A 21,954-nucleotide genomic window follows, 5' to 3' on the forward strand; every position below is an offset into this window, starting at 1 on the left:
GCTCTTGAGATGGTCCCACTGAAGGCCCTCCCTCTTGACTGGAGATGAAGGATCCGACCCTCCAATTTCTCCCCCCCTGGTGAGAGTGGGACTCACAGTACCATAACAGCAATCTCTGAAAAATTCCCTTTTCAACTAATTTCTAACTTCAAACCCTATTATGCCATCACTGTGGATGCGGGAAATAAGGGCAGCAGGACCATTCCCCCATCTTGCATTTTCAGAGTCCGCATATCGCAGAGTCCTGCCCCACTTGACAGTTTCGCCTCTACATAAGCTTCCACTTGAATATACTATGATACAGATTTGGAGCTCTTTGCCAAGCACGTGTAAGAGACAAGGGGTAACAGGATTTTGTATATTCACAGAAGAGGTACAGATACGTGGAATCATAGAGAAAGGAATGAAATCAATAGGTATTATAATTTTTTTTTTAAAGGCTGTCGAGGGCAAACGGCAGGACCTGTGGGATTTAGAGGCCGAGAGATCTGGAATGATGGGAGACGGTATCAGAGGTTGGAACACTGGAGGCTAGTGACAAGGTTCAAGGTGTGCTCATAGGTGTGAAAGAGACAAAGGTCTTTGGAGTTGCAGTACTCTGAATCATGGCCCCCCAAAAGATAGCCACATCCTAATCCCCAGAAGCTCGCCATATGTTATGTTACATGGTAAGGCGGACTTGCAGATGTGATTATTTTAAAAATCTTGAGGTAGGAAAATTATCTTCGATTATCAAGGTGGGCTTTATGTATAATCACAAGGATCCTTCCTTAAGAGGAAGGCAAGAAGACCAAAAGAGGAATTAGGAGGTGTGACAACAGAAGCAGGAGGTTGGAGTGAGATAAGGAAGGGCTCACCAGCTGAGGAATACAGGCGGCCTCCAGAAGCTAGAAAAGACAAGGGAGGGACTTCCCTGGTGGCGCAGTGGTTAAGAATCCGCCTGCCAATGCAGGGGACATGGGTTCAAGCCCTGGTCGGGGAAGGTCCCACATGGCGCGGAGCAACTAAGCCCGTGCGCCACAACTACTGAGCCTGCATTCTACAGCCTGTGAGCCACAACTACTGAGCCCATGTACCACAAATACTGAAGCCTGTGCGCCTAGAGCCTGTGCTCCGCAACAAGAGAAGCCACTGCAGTGAGAAGCCCGCGCACCGCAACGAAGAGTAGCCCCCGCTCGCCGCAACTAGAGAAAGCCTGCACGCAGCAATGACGATCCAACACAGCCAAAAATAAATAAATAAATAAATAAAATTTATTTTAAAAAAAGAAAAGGGAACAGGTTCTCCTCAAGAGCCTCCAGAGGGAACCACTCCTGCTGACACCTTGACTGTAGTGCAGTGACATCGATTTTGGACTTCTAGCCTCCAGAACTGTAAGAGAATAAATTTGTGCTGTTTTTAAGCCACTAAATTCACGGTAAATTGTTATAGCAGCCATAAGAAACTCTACAGGAGTCAAGGTCTAAAAACTGTAAGCCTAGAATGCTGAGCGAAATATCCACAGGGACGTTCAAATCACCTGTGATGGTTGTGGAACTTGCACTGGAGAGAAAGCTACAAGGTGGATGCCAGTTTTTAACAAATGGGGAGGAATGACTAGGAGGCATATGGTTGACAGCAAAGAGGAGACACAATATTTCTGGATAGCATAAGATTTAAGGGAGTAGATTTTTTTTTTTTTTAAAGAATGTTTGAGGGGGTATCAGTTTTCCAAAGGAAAGGATTTCCAGAGGGAGAAGTGGAAAGATTCAGGTGGGAAGAAACCAAGGAGATTGGGCCAGTGGGGAAAAAGCACAGGGCAGTGTGAGGAAGAAAATCTGGGAGAGGATGTTTGATTAGAGGGTCTATCAGTTAAGGTCCGATCAAGACACAAAACCCCACAAAATTTGAACAGGGAAAGTTTAATATAAAGAATTATTAATTATACCAGGGGATGACCTCTAACATGGTAAAAATAACTCTAAAGAATACCTCAGGGCTGAGGTAGAGTACCTAGAGAAGGACAGAGTTGGAAGGGAAGGCAGGAGTTCAAGCCTCACTGGAGAAGCCTGGAGATGGCAGAGAAGTTCACTAGGTTGCCCTGGGCCACACAGCTGGTCTGCAGTCACTGAACAAGCAGGAACACCCATCCCAGGTGCACATGATAGGAAATCGCATCCAGGAGTGGTTGTATCAGTTACCTATTGCTGCTGTAACAAATTACCATAAACCTAGTGTCTTAAAACTGCACAAATTAATTTTCTTATCATCCTGGAGGTCAGAAGTCCTACATGGGTACCACTGTATAAAAATCAAGGTGTTGACAGGCCTGAGTTCCTTCTGGAGGCTCTAGGAGAGTATCCTTTTCCTTGTCTTTTTCAACCTTCTAGAAAGTCTAGGCTTTGGATTACCAAAAACACAACTTTGGCACTGGAAAGCTCTATAAAAACTCCAAAAACTATACTCCCACAATAATACATCTTTCCAGATAACCTTCAAAAGGAAATCACTAGCAAAATGAAACATGCAGTTAAAAACACTTAGCATGGTACCTGGAAAATAGCATTCAATAAATGTATGTAATTATTACAATTGCTATTATTATCATTGATAAAATGCCCCCAAGTAAATGGTTAATCAGTTGCTTTATAGGTGCATCAGCCATAATCCAGTTAAAAGTTAGGTGGTATATGCTAACTGAATGTATGTTCTAGGGTGTTGGGTGATGTAGTCTAAGGTGGTGAAGTAGTTCATCTCTCACTCCTAAGCCATTCTGAGAGTGACTAGAGAGCGGGGCCAGTTGTCTCTAAGGCTACTCATAACATTCACACCAGGTACTCAACACCTATGAGAAAGCTTTGTATTTTCTATGCAAGTGTGGGTAGGAAATGCAGTTAGTTTATTCAAAATAGGTGTCAAGCTACGGTCAGAAAGTTACCAAGGTTGGTGCCAGAAAAAAACCCTGTTCCATCTGACTGGACATGTTCATCTGTTTTAACAGAAGATCAAGTCCATAGAAACTGTCCCCTAAGGGAACATTAAGGCAAAGAGTCCGTAAGAATCTTTATACCTGGGTTTCTACATTGTCCTCACACTGTTGAGTGCATAAATCATCCTATCCTTGGTATCAAAAGTGAGAAAAACTTGTTTTTCTTATCAAATTTTATTCCAACTGAGTCTTCCTTCAAGGCGCTAAAAATCATAACACTGGTCAATGGGAGAATAGCATTCATGCCTATAAAGAAATTCACCAAAGAGGAGAAAAACTTAAGATAAATTTTTTTTTTTTTTGATAAATTTGTTTTTTAAAAAATACTCCTTGCGTGGCATAACCAGGAAATAACAAGAAACACCAAGAAAACCACCAATTAGCACTTCACCTTTTTTAGGCCTACTTTGGGAGAATTCGGTTTTCAATGTGATAGGCAGAGCACATGCTGCAATCTCTCCCTCCTCATATTTGTAGAAATTAGAAAAGTAATATAAAAACAATTAGTAAATATTTAGCAATATTTGAAAACAAGAACTTTCATTTGACAAGAAACTGTGAAGAAACTGCAAAAGAAGAAAAGCAAATTGAAAACCATAATGCATGATTTTCAATGTGTGGTCCCCAAACAAGCAACATGAGCATCACTTGGAACTTACTGGAAATGCAAATTCTTGAGCCCCACCCCAGACCTAATAAACTAGAAACACAGTCTGGGAACCATGGGAATTAACAAATTTGAATTTAACAAATAGAAAATATCCGTTCTTTTCAATTGCTTGGAATATTTACAAATATTGACCATGAACTTGGCAACAAAGGAGTTGCTGAAGAAAACTCATTATTGCATTTAGATTAGAATTTACTAGAGCCACAGTTTTATTTTACTTACACAGCTAGCAAGGAGAAAAACTAGATGCACAGGCTGAAAAGCCTGCACAATTTAGGTGGTGATGGAACTTAACACGATTCATCAATGTAAGTGAAGTTCCATTTCCTACAACTATAGTGTATGGACTACAATCAACAATACCATATTTCAGATATTTTGAAAGGAATACTGCATTCAGCAGATAAACAGAAACTCTGTACTTGGCATTGAATGAAATCTCAAGAACTCTGTACTGAATAGCTCAGGAAGAACCTGCTCTTAACTCAAAAACTCATTAATTTCTTGACTGTTCATAGCAAAAGCATGAGACAATGTATAAATATAAACGTAAATAAGACTTTTCCCCACCTTTTTTTTTTTTTTTGGCTGCATTGGGTCTTTGTTGCTGCACGCGGGCTTTATCTAGTTGCGGTGAGCAGGGGCTACTCTTCGTTGTGGTGTGCGGGCTTCTTGTTTGCGGTGGCTTCTCGTTCCGGAGCATGGGTTCTAGGTGTGCGGGCTTCAGTAGTTGCACCACGTGGAACTACTACCTCACGCTTTGGGTAGTATAGTTATTTCACAATGTTGATTCTTGCAATCCAAGAACATGGTATATCTCTCCATCTGTTTGCATCATCTTTAATTTCTTTCATCAGGGGCTTATAGGTTTCTGCATACAGGTCTTTTGTCTTCTTAGGTAGGTTTATTCCTAGGTATTTTATTCTTTTTGTTGCAATGGTAAATGGGAGTGTTTCCTTAATTTCTCTTTCAGATTTTTCATCATTAATGTACAGGAATGCAAGAGATTTCTGTGTGGTTAATTCTGTATCCTGCTACTTTACCAAATTCATTGATTAGCTCTAGTAGTTTTCCGGTAGCATCTTTAAGATTCTCTATGTGTAGTATCATGTCATCTGCAAACAGTGACAGCTTTACGTCTTCTTTTCTGATTTGGATTCTTTTCTTTCTTTTTCTTCTCTGATTGCTGGGGCTAAAACTTCCAAAACTATGTTGAATAATAGTGGTGAGAGTGGGCAACCTCGTCTTCTTCCTGATCTTAGTGGAAATGGTTTCAGTTTTTCACCATTGAGGATGATGGTGGCTGTGGGTTTGTCATATATGGCCTTTATTATGGTGAGATAGGTTCCCTCTATGCCTACTTTCTGGAGGGTTTGACAGGCGGATTCTTAACCACTGCACCACCAGGGAAGTCCCTCCCCACCTGTTTGACTCTGTTTCCTGTGTTCCTGAGGTCACCAGAAAATAAATATTCCCCACGGCTCTCATTTTCTAACGGAAGAGGATAACAAACAGCCTGGCAAAGTAATGTGAAAATTCAAACTACTCCACAGATAAAATCATTTCCTGCCAAAGCTTAGCATTCTTGCAGATAACCTCTTTTATTTTAAACCAAAACTAAATAATTTTTTTTGGTTTACAATTTTTCTTTCTTCTGAAGTCTCCACATATTAAGGAGAAAAACCAACAAAAAACAAACAAACATGACCTGTCATACAGGTCATGTTCACTTACTCAAATGCAGTAATATTCAAAAACAATACTTTAAAAATCCATGATGTGGAAAATACACACGCTCAAAAAAAAGATCTCTTAGCTTAAAGGAAATCAAAACAAAAGTTAACACAAAATTTTTTAAATTGGTGACAAATGTCTCTTGGCAGAGGAATGTACAAATAAATTGTGGCATATCCATAGTTAAAAAATGAATGAATAAAAGCTGCATGTATGAATTTTAAAACTAATATTAAGCTAATAAAGCAAATGACAGAATAATTTATATAAAAAGTTTAAAAACATGCAAAACACTATTACATGTTGTTTCTTGGATACATGTATATGTATTAATCATATAACAACATGAAATTAAGTGATAAACACACCCCAAAACTATTAGAATAAATGAATTCAGCATGGTTGTAGGATACAAGATTAATATATAAAAATCTGTTGCATTTCTATACACTAATAATGAAATATCAAAAAGAGAAAGTAAAAAACCAATCCTTTTTAAAATTACATCAAAAAATATTAAAATACCTAGGAATAAACTTAACCAAGGAAGTTAAAGACCTATACTGTGAAAACTATAAAACACTGATGAAGGATACTGAAGATGATTCAAAGAAATGGAAAGACATCCTGCAATCCCCAAATTTAATGCAACCCCTGTCAAAATACCCATGACATTTTTCACAGAACTGGAACAAATAATCCTAAAATTTCATATATGGAACCACAAAAGACCCAGAATTGCCAAAGCAACCTTGAGAAAAAAGAACAAAGCTGCAGGTATAACCCTCCCAGCATTCAGACTCTACTACAAAGTTACAGTAATCAAAATATATATACACACTACTATATATAAAATAGATAACCACAAGGACCTATTGTATAGCACAAGGAACTATACTCAATATTTTTTAATAAGCTATAAGGGAAAAGAATCTGAAAAAAATAAATATATATGTATGTATAAGTGAATCACTTTGCTGTACACCTGAAACTAACACAAATCAACTATACTTCAATAAAAAAATTTTTTTAAGTTGCACAAACTCCTCTGTGGTGACACAAAAATTTTTTTAAAAATTCAAATTAGCCTGGTATTGGCACAAAAACAGACACATAGAACAACAGAACAGAGAGCCCAGAAATAAACTCAGACACCTACAGTCAATTAATGTACAACAAAGGAGGCAAGAATATACATAGTCTCTTCAACAAGTGGTTCTGGGAAAACTGGACAGCTACATGTGAGACAATGAGATTAGAGCATTCCCTCACACCTTCTAAAAAAATAAACTCAAAATGCTTTGAAGACCTAAACCTAAGACCTGAAACCATAAAACTCCTAGAAGAGAACATAGGTGGAACACTCTTTGACATAAATCATAGCAATATTTTCTTGTATCAGTCTCCTAAGGCAAAAGAAATGAAAGGAAAAATAAACGGTACCTAATTAAACTTAAAAGCTTTTGCACAGCAAAGGAAAGCATCAACAAAATGAAAAGACAACCTACTGAATGGGAGAAAGTATTGGAAATGATGCAACTGACAAGGGGTTAATATCCAAAATATATAAATAGCTCATACAACTCAACATCAAAAAAAGCAAATAACTCAATCAAAAAAATGGGCAGAAGGCCTGAATAGACATTTCTCCAAAGAAGACATACAGATGGCTAACAGGAGCATGAAAAGATGCTCGGCATTAGAGAAATGCAAATCAAAACCACAATGAGATACCACTTCACGCCTATTGGAATGGCCATTGTCAAAAAGTCTGCAAATAACAAATGTTGGCGAGGATGTGGAGAAAAGGGAACCCTTGTACACTGTTGGTGGGAATGGAAATTGGTGCAGCTACTATGGAAAACAGTATGAAGGTTCCTTAAAAAACTAAAAATAGAACTACCATATGATCCAGCAATTCCACTCCTGGGTACATATCCAGAAAAAATGAAAACACTAATTCGAAAAGATATATACACCCCAATGTTCATAGCATTATTTACAATAGCCAAGACATAGAAGCAACCCAAGTGCCCGTCAACAGATAATTGGATTAAAAGATGTGTGTGTGTGTGTGCTCGCATGTGTGTGTGATGGAATATTACTCAGCCATAAAAAAGGAATGAACTTCTGACATTTGCAGCAACATGGATGGACCTAGAGAATATTATGCTTAGTTAAATAAGTCAGACAAAGACAAATGCTATATATCATTTGTATGTGAAATCTAAAAAATAATACAAATGAATGCCTATGTAAAATAGAATCAGACTCAACAGATATAGAAAACAAACTTGTGGTTACCAAAGGGAAGTGGGGAGGGTCAAATTAGGGGTATGAGATTAGCAGATACAATCTACTATATTTAAAATATCGATAGATAAGCAACAAGGATATACTGTACAGCACAGGGAAATATACCCATTATCTTGTAATAACCTATAATGGAATATAATCTGCAAAAATACTGAATCACTATGCTGTACACCTAAAACTAATACAATATTGTAAATTAACTATACTTCAAAAAAAATTAAATGATAAACATTACCTTCAGTGCACTGCCTACCTCTGAAAAGGGAGGGAAATGGGATCAGGGAGAGGTACACAAGATGCTTCAACTGTACCAACTGGTTTTGCTCCTTTTATTAAAAAAAAAAAAAAAACTCAAGCAAATATGACAAAATGTTAATATTTGAGTGGGGTACACACGTTTTTTTCTATTATTTTTCCATGATTTTGTGTATCTGAAATATTCATGATTATAAGAACTGAAAGACAGCAAAATCCCCACATATCAAAATCTGTTGGATGCAAATAAGTCCAGAGGAAAACTTACAGCCTCTGAAAGGAATTAGAAAATAAGAAAAACTGAAAATAAATGAATTAAAATTTAAAGACAAGAAGTTGGCAAAGTGCAACAAAATAAATGCAGAGAAAGTAAAGAGACTGAAAATGATAAAACCACATACGAATTAAACATAAAACAAAATACAAGAAAGTGCTGATAGAACTGCCCAGTAAAATTTAAAAAACTGTTGGAAAAAAACCAATGTGTTAGACCAGTAGCCATCAAATTTTTCTTCTCAGAACTCCTTTACACTTTTAAAAGCTCTTCGGTTATTTCTATTAATATTCAATGTAGTAGAAGTTAAAGTCAAGAAAAATTATAAACGTTCATTTTAAAGTTTATTTTAAAATTGTAACATAACGAACAGGTTCTCGTGAAATATAACTTCATTTTCCAAAACAAACCAAAAAGATGTAGTGAGAAGACTGGCATTGCTTTACATGTTTGCAAATTTCTTTAATATATGGCTCAATAGAAGACAACTGTTTCTACATTCAATCTGTTGTGACAGGTAGTTTTGGTTGAAGTATACGAAGAAAATATGGCCCCATGCAGATATGTCACTGGAAGACAGAGAAGTAGCCATTTCAGGTAATTGTTGATATTCTTTGACACAATAGCAAAACTCAACACATGGCAATTTCTTAAAGATTAATCATAATGTAGAGTCTGAAACCCTATCAATGAACTTTTTGCACTCTGTTACATTAAAATCCATTAGTTTGTCTTGTTCTTTGAATGAATCTTTTACCCAAGCCTAATTTTGTAACATTGTGCATTGGTATTTGGAAAATACTGGTTCACTGAGTTATGCAGATCTTCCAAACACTGACACATTTCATTATATATACCAAAAAAGTACATTCATTATTACCACTACTGATCTCATCAGAAAAGACATTAAGTGAATCCGATATTGTCTTTACTGGGAGTGAATAGTGGTGAAAATACAGTAACTACTAACACAGCTTGGAGCCACTGCTTTGATCCTTGTTGAAGCGCCAGCAGTTTTACCTACTTGTTTTAACAGCATCAGCGAAAAAGGCAAATAACATCTTAGTATTATCAAAGTAGTTTTGACCTTTCGGAGTTCTGGAAAGGGCCCCGGCGACACCCAGAGCACTGCAGACCACACTTCTGAGAACCACTGAGGTTGAAGATCCCTTGGAAAGTACAGTCAGGAGAAAATGAGAAGGTACAATAACATCAGGAACAAATAGGTTTAAAAGAAAAAAAAAAGTATATTTTAAAAATTATACACATAATTACACACACACACATATACATATATATATATACATATGTGAATATATATATGAATGAGCCAATAAGAGAAGCCAGAAGGCTTAAGCTGGAGGATGGAATCCTATTTCCTCCAGTCAGTAGCTGTGAGACCTTGTTTAATTGTACCCCACCGTGCCTCAATTTCCTTATTTATAAAATGGAGATGTGGATAAAAGCACCCCTTCAATACATTCTGGTAAGGATTAAATGAGTTAATGCAAGTAAAGTGCTTTAAAAATGTCTGGCATGTGGTAGGTTGTGTAAGTGATTGTGTTAGCTGTCATAATAGAATTCCACCAATGAATATGAAATTGCCCAATTTCTGAGGAAAACACAAATGACAAAAGCTGAGTCAACAAGAGAGAAGAATCTATCAACCAGTTGGTAGAACAGCCTGGATTTGGCCTCATTTTCCCAAGCATGGTCTTTGTGCAGCACCTCCCTCTTCTCTTAAGCACAACCTGAGCAGATCCCACAGCTGTCCTGTAACTGCAGCTAATCCAAGTCCAGGCCAGTGTCACTGGCCTTAGTGGCAGCAACAGGGAGGGGACTGTTCTTTAACTCCTCCTTTGCCCTCCCTTCTCTGGGGACCCAGATTATGAATGGAGTCAAAGGACAAACATCTCTTTACTCAACCGAGGGTGCAAATGCAGCCCCCTTCTGGTGATCAGTGTTCCTCCTGTACACGCCATCTAGGGCAGATCTCACAAGTGGCAGATGCCCATATATGATTCGTCCTGGGATGCAAGACATCTGAAAATCTGGTCCTGGCTCTAACCCTCTATGGGCAATACAGGTGCTGCCCTCTTGCGGCTGGGGTGAACACTTACAAGGTGCTCAAGCCTTACACAGTGTCACTGACCTCCCAGAAATATACTAGTTTTGCTACACCAAACTGAAGGGTATAGCCTGCTTCTCAGGTATCCCGTCACTCCTCCCTTCCACATCTCTCCATTCTTTCTAGGGATCAAGATGTCTGCTCTCAACTACAGTGGTCATTCTCCCCTCCCTGTAGTCACTCCCCAAACTGAGAAATATTCTCAGGGCTTGCTTCCTGCCTCAATTGGCTGTTAACAGTGGCAAGAGGGGCCACTAGAGACTGAGGACACGGATGACCTCTCTTTTGATGCTCCCATCCTCTCCCAGCGATCTGCCTATAGGACACTGGGGAAGGGTGGACAGCTGGGGATGGATGAGACGAGTAGGCTAGTTTAGCCTTCCATCATTCAGGGTAACTAAGGAACTGGCGATATTTAACCTAGAGGGGAATGGACTTCAGAGAACATGGAGTTATCTTGGCATATTTGAAGAATAATTGAATGGGAGTATGGTATGCTTTTCCTATGTGATTCTGGAGTAAGGAAGTAGGACGAACTGATGTAACAGGAACACAACTTTCAATACAATAACTTAATAACCATTAACAATCACAATTGTACCTAATTGTGAACTTCCCGCCACTTCAGAGGCAAAAAGATGAACACGTATTTGGTTGGGATGTTGAGGGAGGGAACAGAAATCAATCAGAGATTAGACTGAGTCCTCAAAATCTCTTGCAATTTTTTTTTAATTCAAACATATAAGGAGGTTGAAAAATAATAGTTATTACACAGTTCTTCTGAGCAAGAATAGCAAGAAGAGGTTGTAAGATGGAAAGTGGGCTCTGTTTGTTTTTTTCAGATGGCAGAGACATGAGTACCTTTATAGGCAGTGGCAAAGGAAAAAGAGACGACGATGAGATGACAATGATACGGCATCTGGCTGGCCTTCAGACCAATTTCCCAGTGGTTTGATGAAAGCAGCCAAGGCCTGGGGTAGCCCAAATTCCCAGGCCAGTTACCAATGGCCATGAGCAGCTTCTTCAGTTTATCTCTATATACCTTAGAAATACTATCTGGTGCACGTGCTATGTGGTGAACGCACCACTTTAGATAATCCTCAAGGTATAAAAATGAATTTCGGGAATTCCCTGGTGGTGCGGAGGTAAGGGCGTGGCACTTTCACTGCCAGGCCCGGGTTCGATCCCTGGTAGGGGAACTAAGATCCCACAAGCCATGCAGTGTGTCCAAAAACATAAATAAAAAATAAAAATGAATTTCATCCATTCATTCATTCATTTAAATATTTGAGCACAATTAAGTGTCAGCTACTTTCTCAGGGCTGGGGATAAAGCAAGGAACAAAAGAGATGATTCCTGCCCTCCTGGAGCTTACTCTCTGGTAGGGAGGAGTATAGGGAATGACCAAGTATATACTGGAGGACTGTTAATGTTATAGACCAAGACAGGTAGGGGGATAGGAAGGCAGGGGGAATACTGGGTAGTCAAGACCTGATGAAAAAGGTGACATTTAAGCAGATTTCATGATGGTGAGGGAATCAGCCAAGACTGACACCCAAGAGAAGAGAGCTGTAGCATAAAGAACAGAAAGTGGAAAGGCCCCGTGGTAGAAGCATGGCTGAAACAGCAAGGAGGCCACCGTATGGCATAGCAGGTACTTTAATACTCAATGGCATAAGACATTTGTCAATGGTTATTTAGCATCTGAGCGCTCAGTGTTCCCAGCCAATTATTAAAAAAGAAAAAAGAAAAAAAGATAACATATGTTATCAACATGTTCAAACAACAAAAAAGACAACATATGTAAACTGTGTAAAAGTGTCTGATAAGAAGAAAACAAAAAAGTTAATCATTACTTAAAATAATAATAGTAATAGTAAAAATAAAGTAGAGCTCTTCTACCTGAAGCAGGGGTGGTAGGTCGGAAACCCTAAATACTTGCCCCATCCTTTCTGTAACCCACAGTACTTCAGGACACAGTTTACATTGCACAGAACCACAGAGAAGACCCAGAGCTCTAGTTAGAGAAGGTGTACAAGCAACAAACCTACCCTGTCTGAAGTTGCAATTAATGATTGTGTTCTAAATTATGCTGATCTAAGTGCTAATGAAATCTGTTAAAGCTCAACGAAAATCAAAACCAGTTTGAATAATAAGCATCCCTTTATTTGCTGACATTACAAAAACCGATTACATTAGCAACAAAAAGTGTTTTCTTGAGTTGAAGTCAGAGGCAGTTGCTCCCCAAAATGTTAAGTAAAACAGTGTACAACATCAGTATTAAAATGTTAAATTTTACATTGTCTTTACCACTTTTGATCTTCTGAACAATTTTATTGAGCAAAATAAGATAAAAGATTACATGTTTATTTTATTTTCAGGAATGTAAAGGTCTAATTATTCAAACAGTTTTTATTATAAAACTAAACTCTGAAGGTGTCTACAGAGTTGGCTTTTTTTTCTCTCTCTTTAAATCAGTAGTCTAACAAGGATTAGAAAAGACAAAACTCTGTTCAGTGTTTCTGACAAAGTAGAAAGGGTGAAAACATAAATAAGGCTTTAATTTGGCAAAATATAATACAATGCCTTCTGTTATCCTTGAATGAACAGTTTCCCAATTACTTCACTCTGTAAAAGATCAGAAAGAAACAAATTCATTTTAAAACAAAGAAACAAAAGGCAATCAGAAGACATCTGTCAAATACCAGAAGTACATATGCCATTTGATCTAGCATTGCCTTTTCAACTAAGATCAGAACAATTAATACTAATGGTAATCAAAAATAAGAGAAAAATCTCAGGATTCAGAAGGAGCTTTTAGGTGGATTTTTAAATATGTGAACCAAAATCTCAGACCAAACTGAGAATAATATAGGGATTTTAAAATCCTATTTAGAAAACATTTAAGAGAACAACACTGGGAATCCATTTGTGTCACTGTTCTACTCAAGAGACTGTAAAGCTAATAAGGTGAGTGAGCAGCACTGGAAAGAAACCGAAATTTACAACTCTCCACCGGCGAATAAATAAGTTTCAGACAGAGGTTTTCTAAGGTCTTTTGAAGCTTTCCAAGTCAGATAAAATGACTAAAGAAATTAAACTTCAAAAGCCATTAAAGAGACTAAAAGGAATAGCCAAAGCAATCTTGAGAACAAAAAATGGAGCTGGGGGAATCAGGCTCCCTGACTTCAGACTATATTACAAAGCTTCAGTAATCAAGACAGTTTGGTACTGGCACAAAAACAGAAATATAGATCAATGGAACAGGATAGAAAGCCCAGAGATAAACCCACACACATATGGTCACCTTATCTTTGATAAAGGAGGCAAGCATATACAGTGGAGAAAAGACAGCCTCTTCAATAAGTGGTGCTGGGAAAATTGGACAGGTACATGTAAAAGTATGAAATTAGAACACTCCCTGACACCATGCACAAAAATAAACTCAAAATGGATTAAAGACCTAAGTGTAAGGCCAGACACTACCAAACTCTTAGAGGAAAACATAGGCAGAACACTCTATGACATACATCACAGTAAGATTCTTTTTGACCCAGCTCCCAGAAAAATGGAAATAAGAACACAAATAAACAAATGGGACCTAATGAAACTTAAAAGCTTTTGCACAGCAAAGGAAACCATGAACAAGACCAAAAGACAACCATCAGAATGGGAGAAAATATTTGCAAATGAAGCAACTGACAAAGGATTAATCTCCAAGATTTACAAGCAGCTCATGCAGCTCAATAACAAAAAAACGAACAACCCAATCCAAAAATGGGCCGAAGACCTAAATAGACATTTCTCCAAAGAAGATATACAGATGGCCTACAGACACATGAAAGAATGCTCAACATCATTAATCATTAGAGAAATGCAAATCAAAACTACAATGAGATATCATCTCACACCGGTCAGAATGGCCATCATCAAAAAATCTAGAAACAATAAATGCTGGAGAGGGTGTGGAGGAAAGGGAACACTCTTGCACTGTTGGTGGGAATGTAAATTGATACAGCCACTATGGAGAACAGTATGGAGGTTCCTTAAAAAACTACAAATAGAATTACCATACGACCCAGCAATCCCACTACTGGGCATATACCCTGAGAAAACCATAGGTCAAAAAGAGTCATGTACCAAAATGTTCATTGCAGCTCTATTTACAATAGCCAGGACATGGAAGCAACCTAAATGTCCATCGACAGATGAATGGATAAAGAAGATGTGGCACATATATACAATGGAATATTACTCAGCCATAAAAAGAAATGAAATGGAGGTATTTGTAATGAGGTGGATGGAGTTAGAGTCTGTCATACAGAGTGAAGTAAGTCAGAAAGAGAAAAACAAATACAGTATGCTAACACATATATACGGAATCTAAGGGAAAAAAAAAAAAAAAAGGCCATGAAGAACCTAGTGGCAAGACGGGAATAAAGACACAGACCTACTAGAGAATGGACTTGAGGATATGGGGAGGGGGTGGGGTGAGATGTGACAGGGTAAGAGAGTGTCATGGACATATATACACTACCAAATGTAAAATAGATAGCTAGTGGGAAGCAGCCGCATAGCACAGGGATATCAGCTGGGTGCTTTGTGACCACCTAGAGGGGTGGGATGGGGAGGGTGGGAGGGAGGGAGATGCAAGAGGGAAGAGAAATGGGAACATATTGTATATGTATAACTGATTCACTTTGTTATAAAGCAGAAGCTAACACACCATTGTAAGGCAATTATACTTCAATAAAGATGTTTAAAAAAAAAAAAAAAAGAGAGACTAAAAGGACTTAACTATGCAACATGTGAACTCTGACTGGATCTTGGTTTGGAAAAAATAGCTAAAAAGATATTTCGGGTATAAGTGGGGACACAAATATGGGCTTTAAAATGGCTGATATTATAGAGCTACTGTTTTGGTCTTTTTGGATGTGACAGTGATACTATGGATTTCTAAGAGAATGTCTTTGTTCTTAAGAGATGCATACTTAAGTGCTTAGGGGTAAAATGTCATATTATCTGAAAGTTACTTTCAAATGTGTTGACATCAACAAAATATGTATACACAAAGAGATGAAGTAGCTGAAGGGTGTCAGTGTTATATATCCTTTCAGCTTTTCATTAAGTGTGAAAATTTTCAAAATTAAAAAGTTGAGGGGAAAAGAAGCAATTAGAAAGTTAAAAAGCAAAGTTATCACTGGCTATCATGTTCTCTAATTAAAACAAGATTAACAGCTGATCAGAAAGTCTACATAGCCCACTGGTACATTAAACTAAGAAGTGCTGTGTAAACACATTACAGAAAATGAAAACCTGATCCATATGAGAGTCAAGTGTAAAGTGTAGAAATAAAAGTTAGTTTTTGTCTGAAACATTAACTCTTACACTCCAACAGCACCAAAAAAGAACTTTTTCCTTTCAGAAACAAGAGAAAACTGTATCATGAAAGAATCTATTTGTTAAAGGGAGTAAGGAGGACACATATATACAAAACACATACACAAAATTTCACCTCAGTTTTTCCTGGATAACATCAAGAGCCTCTCCAATTCAATATTGACAAACCAAATTACGAACTTTAGGAAAAAGCCAGAACTGAAGGAAGAAACTATAAGAAGCTGGCAACAGAGGATTAGACAGAATGAGGAGAAAAGAAAGCAGTGACAAGGATCAGAGCACACAGTGCTTGAATTAGGGAGAAGAAAAGTACAGATTAAGACCACAGGGCCTAGGCCCAGACTACCTTAATTTAAATCCCAGCTCACCCAGTTACTAGCTGTGTGACTTTGGGCAACTTACAGAACTTCTTTGGGTCTGTTGTAAAATGCAGATAAAAAAATAAGTAATAATATTAATAATAATAATCATCATCATCATCATCCCTACCTATCTACCACACTGGGTTGTTGTGAAAATTTAAATGAATGACCATATGTTAGAAGCATGTTCATTCTTAGAGGCACATTCATGAAGTGTCAGCTGTTAAAATCATCAGCCTCCCTCCACATGATTCCACAAACAGGTTCCAAGGTAAAGGATCCTGGGTGTTATAGTCTGAATGTTTGTGTCCCCTCCATCCCCCGAAATTCCTATGTTGAGATTCTAATCCCCATGTAATGGTATTTGGAAGTGGGGCCTTTAGGAGATTCCACTGTCATGAATGGGATTAGTGCCCTTTTAAAAAGGACCCCAGAGAGCTCCCTTGCCCCTTTTGCCATGTGAGGACACAGCAAGAAGATGGCCATCTTTAAACCAGGAAGTGGGTCTCACCTGACAGAACCTACCGGTGCCTTCATCTTAAGACTCCCCAGCCTCCAGAACTGTGAAAAATAAATGTCTGCTGCTTAAGCCACCCAGTGTATGGGGTTTTTGTTATAGCAGCCCAAACAGACTAAGACATGGGGTGATAAAGTTTTCTGATATAGTCGGACATACACTTGGAACACTTAGAAGCCAGGCAGATATGAAACACAAGAAAAAGTAGATATCTGGAAACAAAAAAGTATTCTACAAAATACTAGTGTTAACGGTCCAAAGCTACAAAAAAAATTACCTTAATTCAAAGGGGGGTGGGCGGATGACAGCCTTCTGCTTGGTGAGGTGGCAGGGGTGGGGAGAGAAGGATAGCAGATGAGCAGGAAGACTTCCAGAAGAAAAGAAGGGTTAATGTTTTACAAATTAAGGGCACAAGACAAATGCCCCTACAACTCAAAGAAAGGCTAAGTTCTGTGTATTAGGATTTTGAAAACTAAATTACTGTACATCATCTCTCTCATTTTTGTCTTTTAAGAATAGCTTTTCTCGTACTGAAAATGTACAGCATTATCTTAAACAATTCATATGCACTTGTAGTATATACTAAAAAGAAGTAAGATTCCTGGTGGGAAGGTAAATTGGTGCAGCCACTATGGAAAACAGTATGGAGGTTCTTCAAAAAACTAAAAATAGAGCTACCATATGACCCAGCAATCCCACTCCTGGTCATACAGCTGAAGAAAACTCTAATTAAAAACTATACATGCACCCCAATGTTCATAGCAGCACTATTTACAAGAGCCAAGACATGTAAGCAACCTAAGTGTCCATCAACAAGAAGACATAGTATATACATACAATGGAATATTACTCGGCCATAAAAAAGAATGAAATAATGCCATTTGCAGCAACATGGATGCAACTAGAGATTATCATACTAAGTGAAGTCAGAAAGAGAAAGACAAATACCATATGATATCACTTATATGTGGAATCTAGAATATAACACAAATGAATTTATTTACAAAGCAGAAACAGACTCACAGACAGAGAAAATAAACATGGTTATCAAAGGGGAAAGGGGGTTGGGGGAGGGATAAACTGGGAGGTTGAGATTAGCAGATACAAACTACTATATATAAAACAAGATAAACAACAAGGTTCTACTGTATAGCACAGGGAACCTTATTCAATAAGGTTCAATATTCAATATATTGAATATTCAATATCTTGTAATAAACTATATAGAAAAGAATATGAAAAAGAATATATATATATGTATGTATATGTGTATAACTAAATCACTTTGCTGTACACCAGAAACTAAAACATTGTAAATTAACTATGCTTCAATTAAAAAACAAACAAACAAACAAAAAACAGTAATAACGTATACCTAAATAAAGCAGGGAAGGAAAAAATGAAGATTCTTGACATCAGACATTAACCTATAAATTCTGATGATTAAGAAATCTGTATTTCCAATTTAATTATCTGGTAGTAATTTTAAAAGAGTTGACAAGAGGGAGAATACACTGAGCAAAAATGATGGCTGAAGTTAAAAACCTGAGGGTAACACGAACATTTAAAGGGCATAAAGAAGAGCTGTGGGAACCAAGAGATCCCTAAGGAGGGGTTATCACTGTCAATGCTGGGTAGAACCTATGCAAGGAGAGAGTTCTCAAGTGCTGGTGGACCTCTAGCTTAATACAATCCATCTATCCTTCATGATACACTGATGACCACTCAACCGCCCTTTCACTTGCCAAATTTGAAATTAAGTTCATCAGCTAACAAAAGAATGCTGAGTTATCTATCACTTAGGTGAGCTGCCTGCTAAACAACAGTTCAGTTTTAGCTGTGTTGCCAGGGTATATGTATTTCTTTTAACAAATTACACACTACAATTTTATAAATTAGGAAGAAAAAAATCTGGAAAAATAAAAGTGTTACTACCAATATCAGTGTAAGTCTCACATTTAATATGATTAAGGCAAATGTGGAAACAGGCAAGCAAAAATGGTTCAGACCACGTTTGGGAAGAAAAAGAAAATACTGAAGAACACTTGAGATGCTGGAGAGATACTACTGACAAGGTCTAAAGGCAAAGGGTAACAGGCCATCTTATAATTTTTTAGGTTCTCAGAAGCGAAACTCTTCCCTTAGAAAACAGAGGCCTAAGGACTGACCTCACCATATTTAGAATAATTCACAACTATTTTCAGTATCTTTTATGCAAAAGATGATCCTGTATTAGCTCTAGCAATTAGGAAATCATTAATGAATGACCTCAGCAAAAACGGTTTCAACAGAATGGCAGAAAGAGAAGCCATTCTAGAGGAGATGGAGTAGTTAGTAGCAAGAGACTGTGAGAATAGTTTCTTCTTTTAAGAATCTTTGTTAAGCAGTGAAGTAAAAAAATTAGGGTGGTAACCTAAAGAAAGTACAAAGTTAAAATAATATATTTGAGCATTTTTCAAGACTGAACAGAAGCAGTGAGTGGAGAGAAGAGAACAGGACTGAAGATGTGGGCAGGAAAGTTGCCCTGGGAAGCAGGAAACGAGGTTATTTTCTAGTTTGGGGAAGGTTGGTAAGGCGGCAGAAATTTAACTCTAGGCAACTGAGAGGTCAGCTTACCAAGGATAAAAGATTAAGGTATAATTCTTTTTGCTGACAGGTTATAAGAATGAGTTGGGTTTATTTGAAAAGTCTTCTTAGAGGTAACTGACCTGAAACAGCATTTTAAAGGAGAGCGTATGCTAAGACAGGCCAGAGGACAATCGTTCTATAAAAGTGAGACAGAATGCCCCTGTAATCAAGATGGAGGTCCATCCCAACTTTTCCAGAACACCTAACCTGTCCCGAGGCCTTTGTATAACCTAAGAGTCTTAAGTTTGGGTTCTGAAAGGGACGATTCAGTGATGAGTTGCCCCCTGGCATTGCACAGGCCACCCTACTCATGCCCAGGACACCACGATTATTATAGAACAAACAGCTTCAAAAGAAGAATATCTGAAGTATTCAGTACATATCAGAACACCCTAATTACCCAAGGCATTGTGACTTAAGTCATTCTTAAAACAGGTAAAACCCAGGAATCAAATCAATCAACATGCATTTCCAGGTAATATGGGCAATAAAATTTTATAGCTTGGTTTGTTTATCTTCAGTTAAGACTCTCACTTCAGGAGTTAAAAAATGGATTTCTTTGATTACCCACAGCAAACTTAAATAAAATCCAGCTTCCAGTGTAAAGAAACTGTGATGACTTGATTTTCAGTTCAGCATCTTACCTCAGTAAAAACATTATAGTCACTTTATTTTACCAAGTCATTAAAAAAAAAAGAAATCACACAGATATTTTACCAGAACTAAGATCAGGATAAACTAAAGAAACAGTTGCAGACATTATGGCAATGAACAAAACCTAGGTAAACAAGTTATGAGTCTGTTCTGTAAAAAGGTCAAAAGAGACAAAGAAAAAGGGTTTTTACATGAAAACACTAATTCAAAAAGATACGTTCACTGCAGCATTATTCACAATAGTCAAGATATGGAAACAACCTAAGTGTCCACCAATGAATGAACGGATAGAGAAGATGTGGTATGTATGTGTACAAACACACACACACACACACACACACACACACACACACACACACACACACAGTGAAATACTACTTGGCCATAAAAAAGAAGGAAATCCTGCCATTTGCAACAACATGGTTAGAACTTGGAGGTATGATGCTAAGTAAAATAAATCAGATGGAGAAAGACAATATGATTTCACTCATATGTGGAATCTAAAAAAACAAAACAGAAAAAACAAAAACAAACTCATAAAAGAGAACAGCTTAGTAGTTACCAGAGGGGAAGGGAGTTGGAGGGTGGACAAAATGGGAAAAGGAAGTCAATTGTATGGTTATAGATGGTAACTAGTCTTGTGGTGGTGATCATCTTGCAGTGTACACATGTATAATGCTATATTCATGAAACTTACATATTAAAAAAAAAAAAAAAAAAAAAGATAAGGTATGTTTTTTTCTCCTCCAAGCTACAAGACCAAAAAATATGTACAAGATGGAAATAAAACTCCAAGAAAGCTATAAAGCTGTCATTTGGAGGTTTTAAGAGAGATAAAGAGGGAATATTTCCACTAGGGTAACAAGAGTTCCTATATTTAAAGTAAATACACACTATACATACATTTACACACACACTATGTCAATTATCTATAGACAGACAGTAATACTTCAGTTATTCTTACCTAATACCTGATAGTGTTCTTTCTCCTTTGTGAGCTGCTGGTTTACTGCCTGAAGTAACTGCTGTAACTGTGTTACAGTCCGATTTAGACTTACAGACATTGTCTCCTTCTCAGAAGACTCCTAAAAAGAAGACGGAAGAGATGAAAAACTCTGAGCACAAGAAAAAGGCATTTGCAACCAAAACCGAAAATATTTTATTGCTGTTTTAAATACAAACATAAAAAAAATCTGAAAGATGATATGAAAATTGACAATAAAAACCACATAGAGCAATAGTGTTTGCTACCTAGTGGTGCAAATTAGTTTGCAGCAAAGAAAGTTATGTTATAAATGTTGTCACTAGGTTACAAAGGGAAAAATCTAGAATCGATGAATATCAGATATAAATCCATTTCTCCTTCCAGAAAAAAAACTGCAAGGAACCAAAGGAGAGTACATTCATAACAACAGAAAAATAACAGTTAACATATATTGAGCTCTTACTAAACTTGAGGCACTGTTTTAAGTGTTACCCACTATTCTAAGTGTTTTATATAGTAATTCATTTATTCCCTTCAACAATCCTACAAGATAGGTACTATTATCATTGCCTTTTACAGATGGAGCAACTAAAGCACAGAGAGGATAAAGAGTTTCCCCTAAGTCAGTCACACAGCTACTGAATAGTAGAACCAGGATTCAACACAAGCAGCAGAGTCTACATTCTTAAGCAGTACACCATAATACTTTCCACCACAAACCTAAGCATTAACATAATAATATCTCACCAAGCTAAAGTGAAAACAAACATTAATAAGAACACTGCATTTCAGATAAGATACCTCAAAGAAAAAACAACCTTGAGTTAAGAATGCAACATAATTGATAGAAGTACATTAAAAAGGCATTTTTTTAAGGCAGAGATGGATCCTGTACATTTTTTATCCTTCACATAATTTACAAGGTAATTAGCCCAGAGATTTGGAGCTAAAGAAAATGCATATCGGGTGGGATGGGGAGGGTGGGAGGGAGGGAGATGCAAGAGGGAAGAGATATGGGAACATATTGTATATGTATAACTGATTAACTTTGTTATAAAGCAGA

The 21,954-nt window shown here is 37.4% G+C and overlaps 1 protein-coding gene across 11 annotated transcripts in view; it reads right to left on the reverse strand.

Annotated features, from left to right (window-relative positions):
- Positions 1 to 12,489: 12,489 nt before the first annotated feature.
- The window catches only part of KTN1 (kinectin 1), a 117,615-nt gene continuing 108,150 nt past the window's right edge, over positions 12,490 to 21,954 (reverse strand). For all 11 annotated transcript variants that reach the window (XM_082386449.1, XM_082386448.1, XM_082386456.1 and 8 more), the window contains 2 exons: positions 20,871 to 20,991; positions 12,490 to 12,973 (listed from right to left, as the gene is read on the reverse strand). In XM_082386449.1, the coding sequence (XP_082242575.1) occupies positions 12,969 to 12,973; positions 20,871 to 20,991 (126 nt within the window). In that variant the 3' untranslated portion in view covers positions 12,490 to 12,968. The remainder of the gene's footprint in view (positions 12,974 to 20,870; positions 20,992 to 21,954) is intronic.

Source organism: Balaenoptera borealis, assembly GCF_965194805.1.
Source record: "Balaenoptera borealis genome assembly, chromosome: 3".
NCBI classification, from domain to species: domain Eukaryota; kingdom Metazoa; phylum Chordata; class Mammalia; order Artiodactyla; family Balaenopteridae; genus Balaenoptera; species Balaenoptera borealis.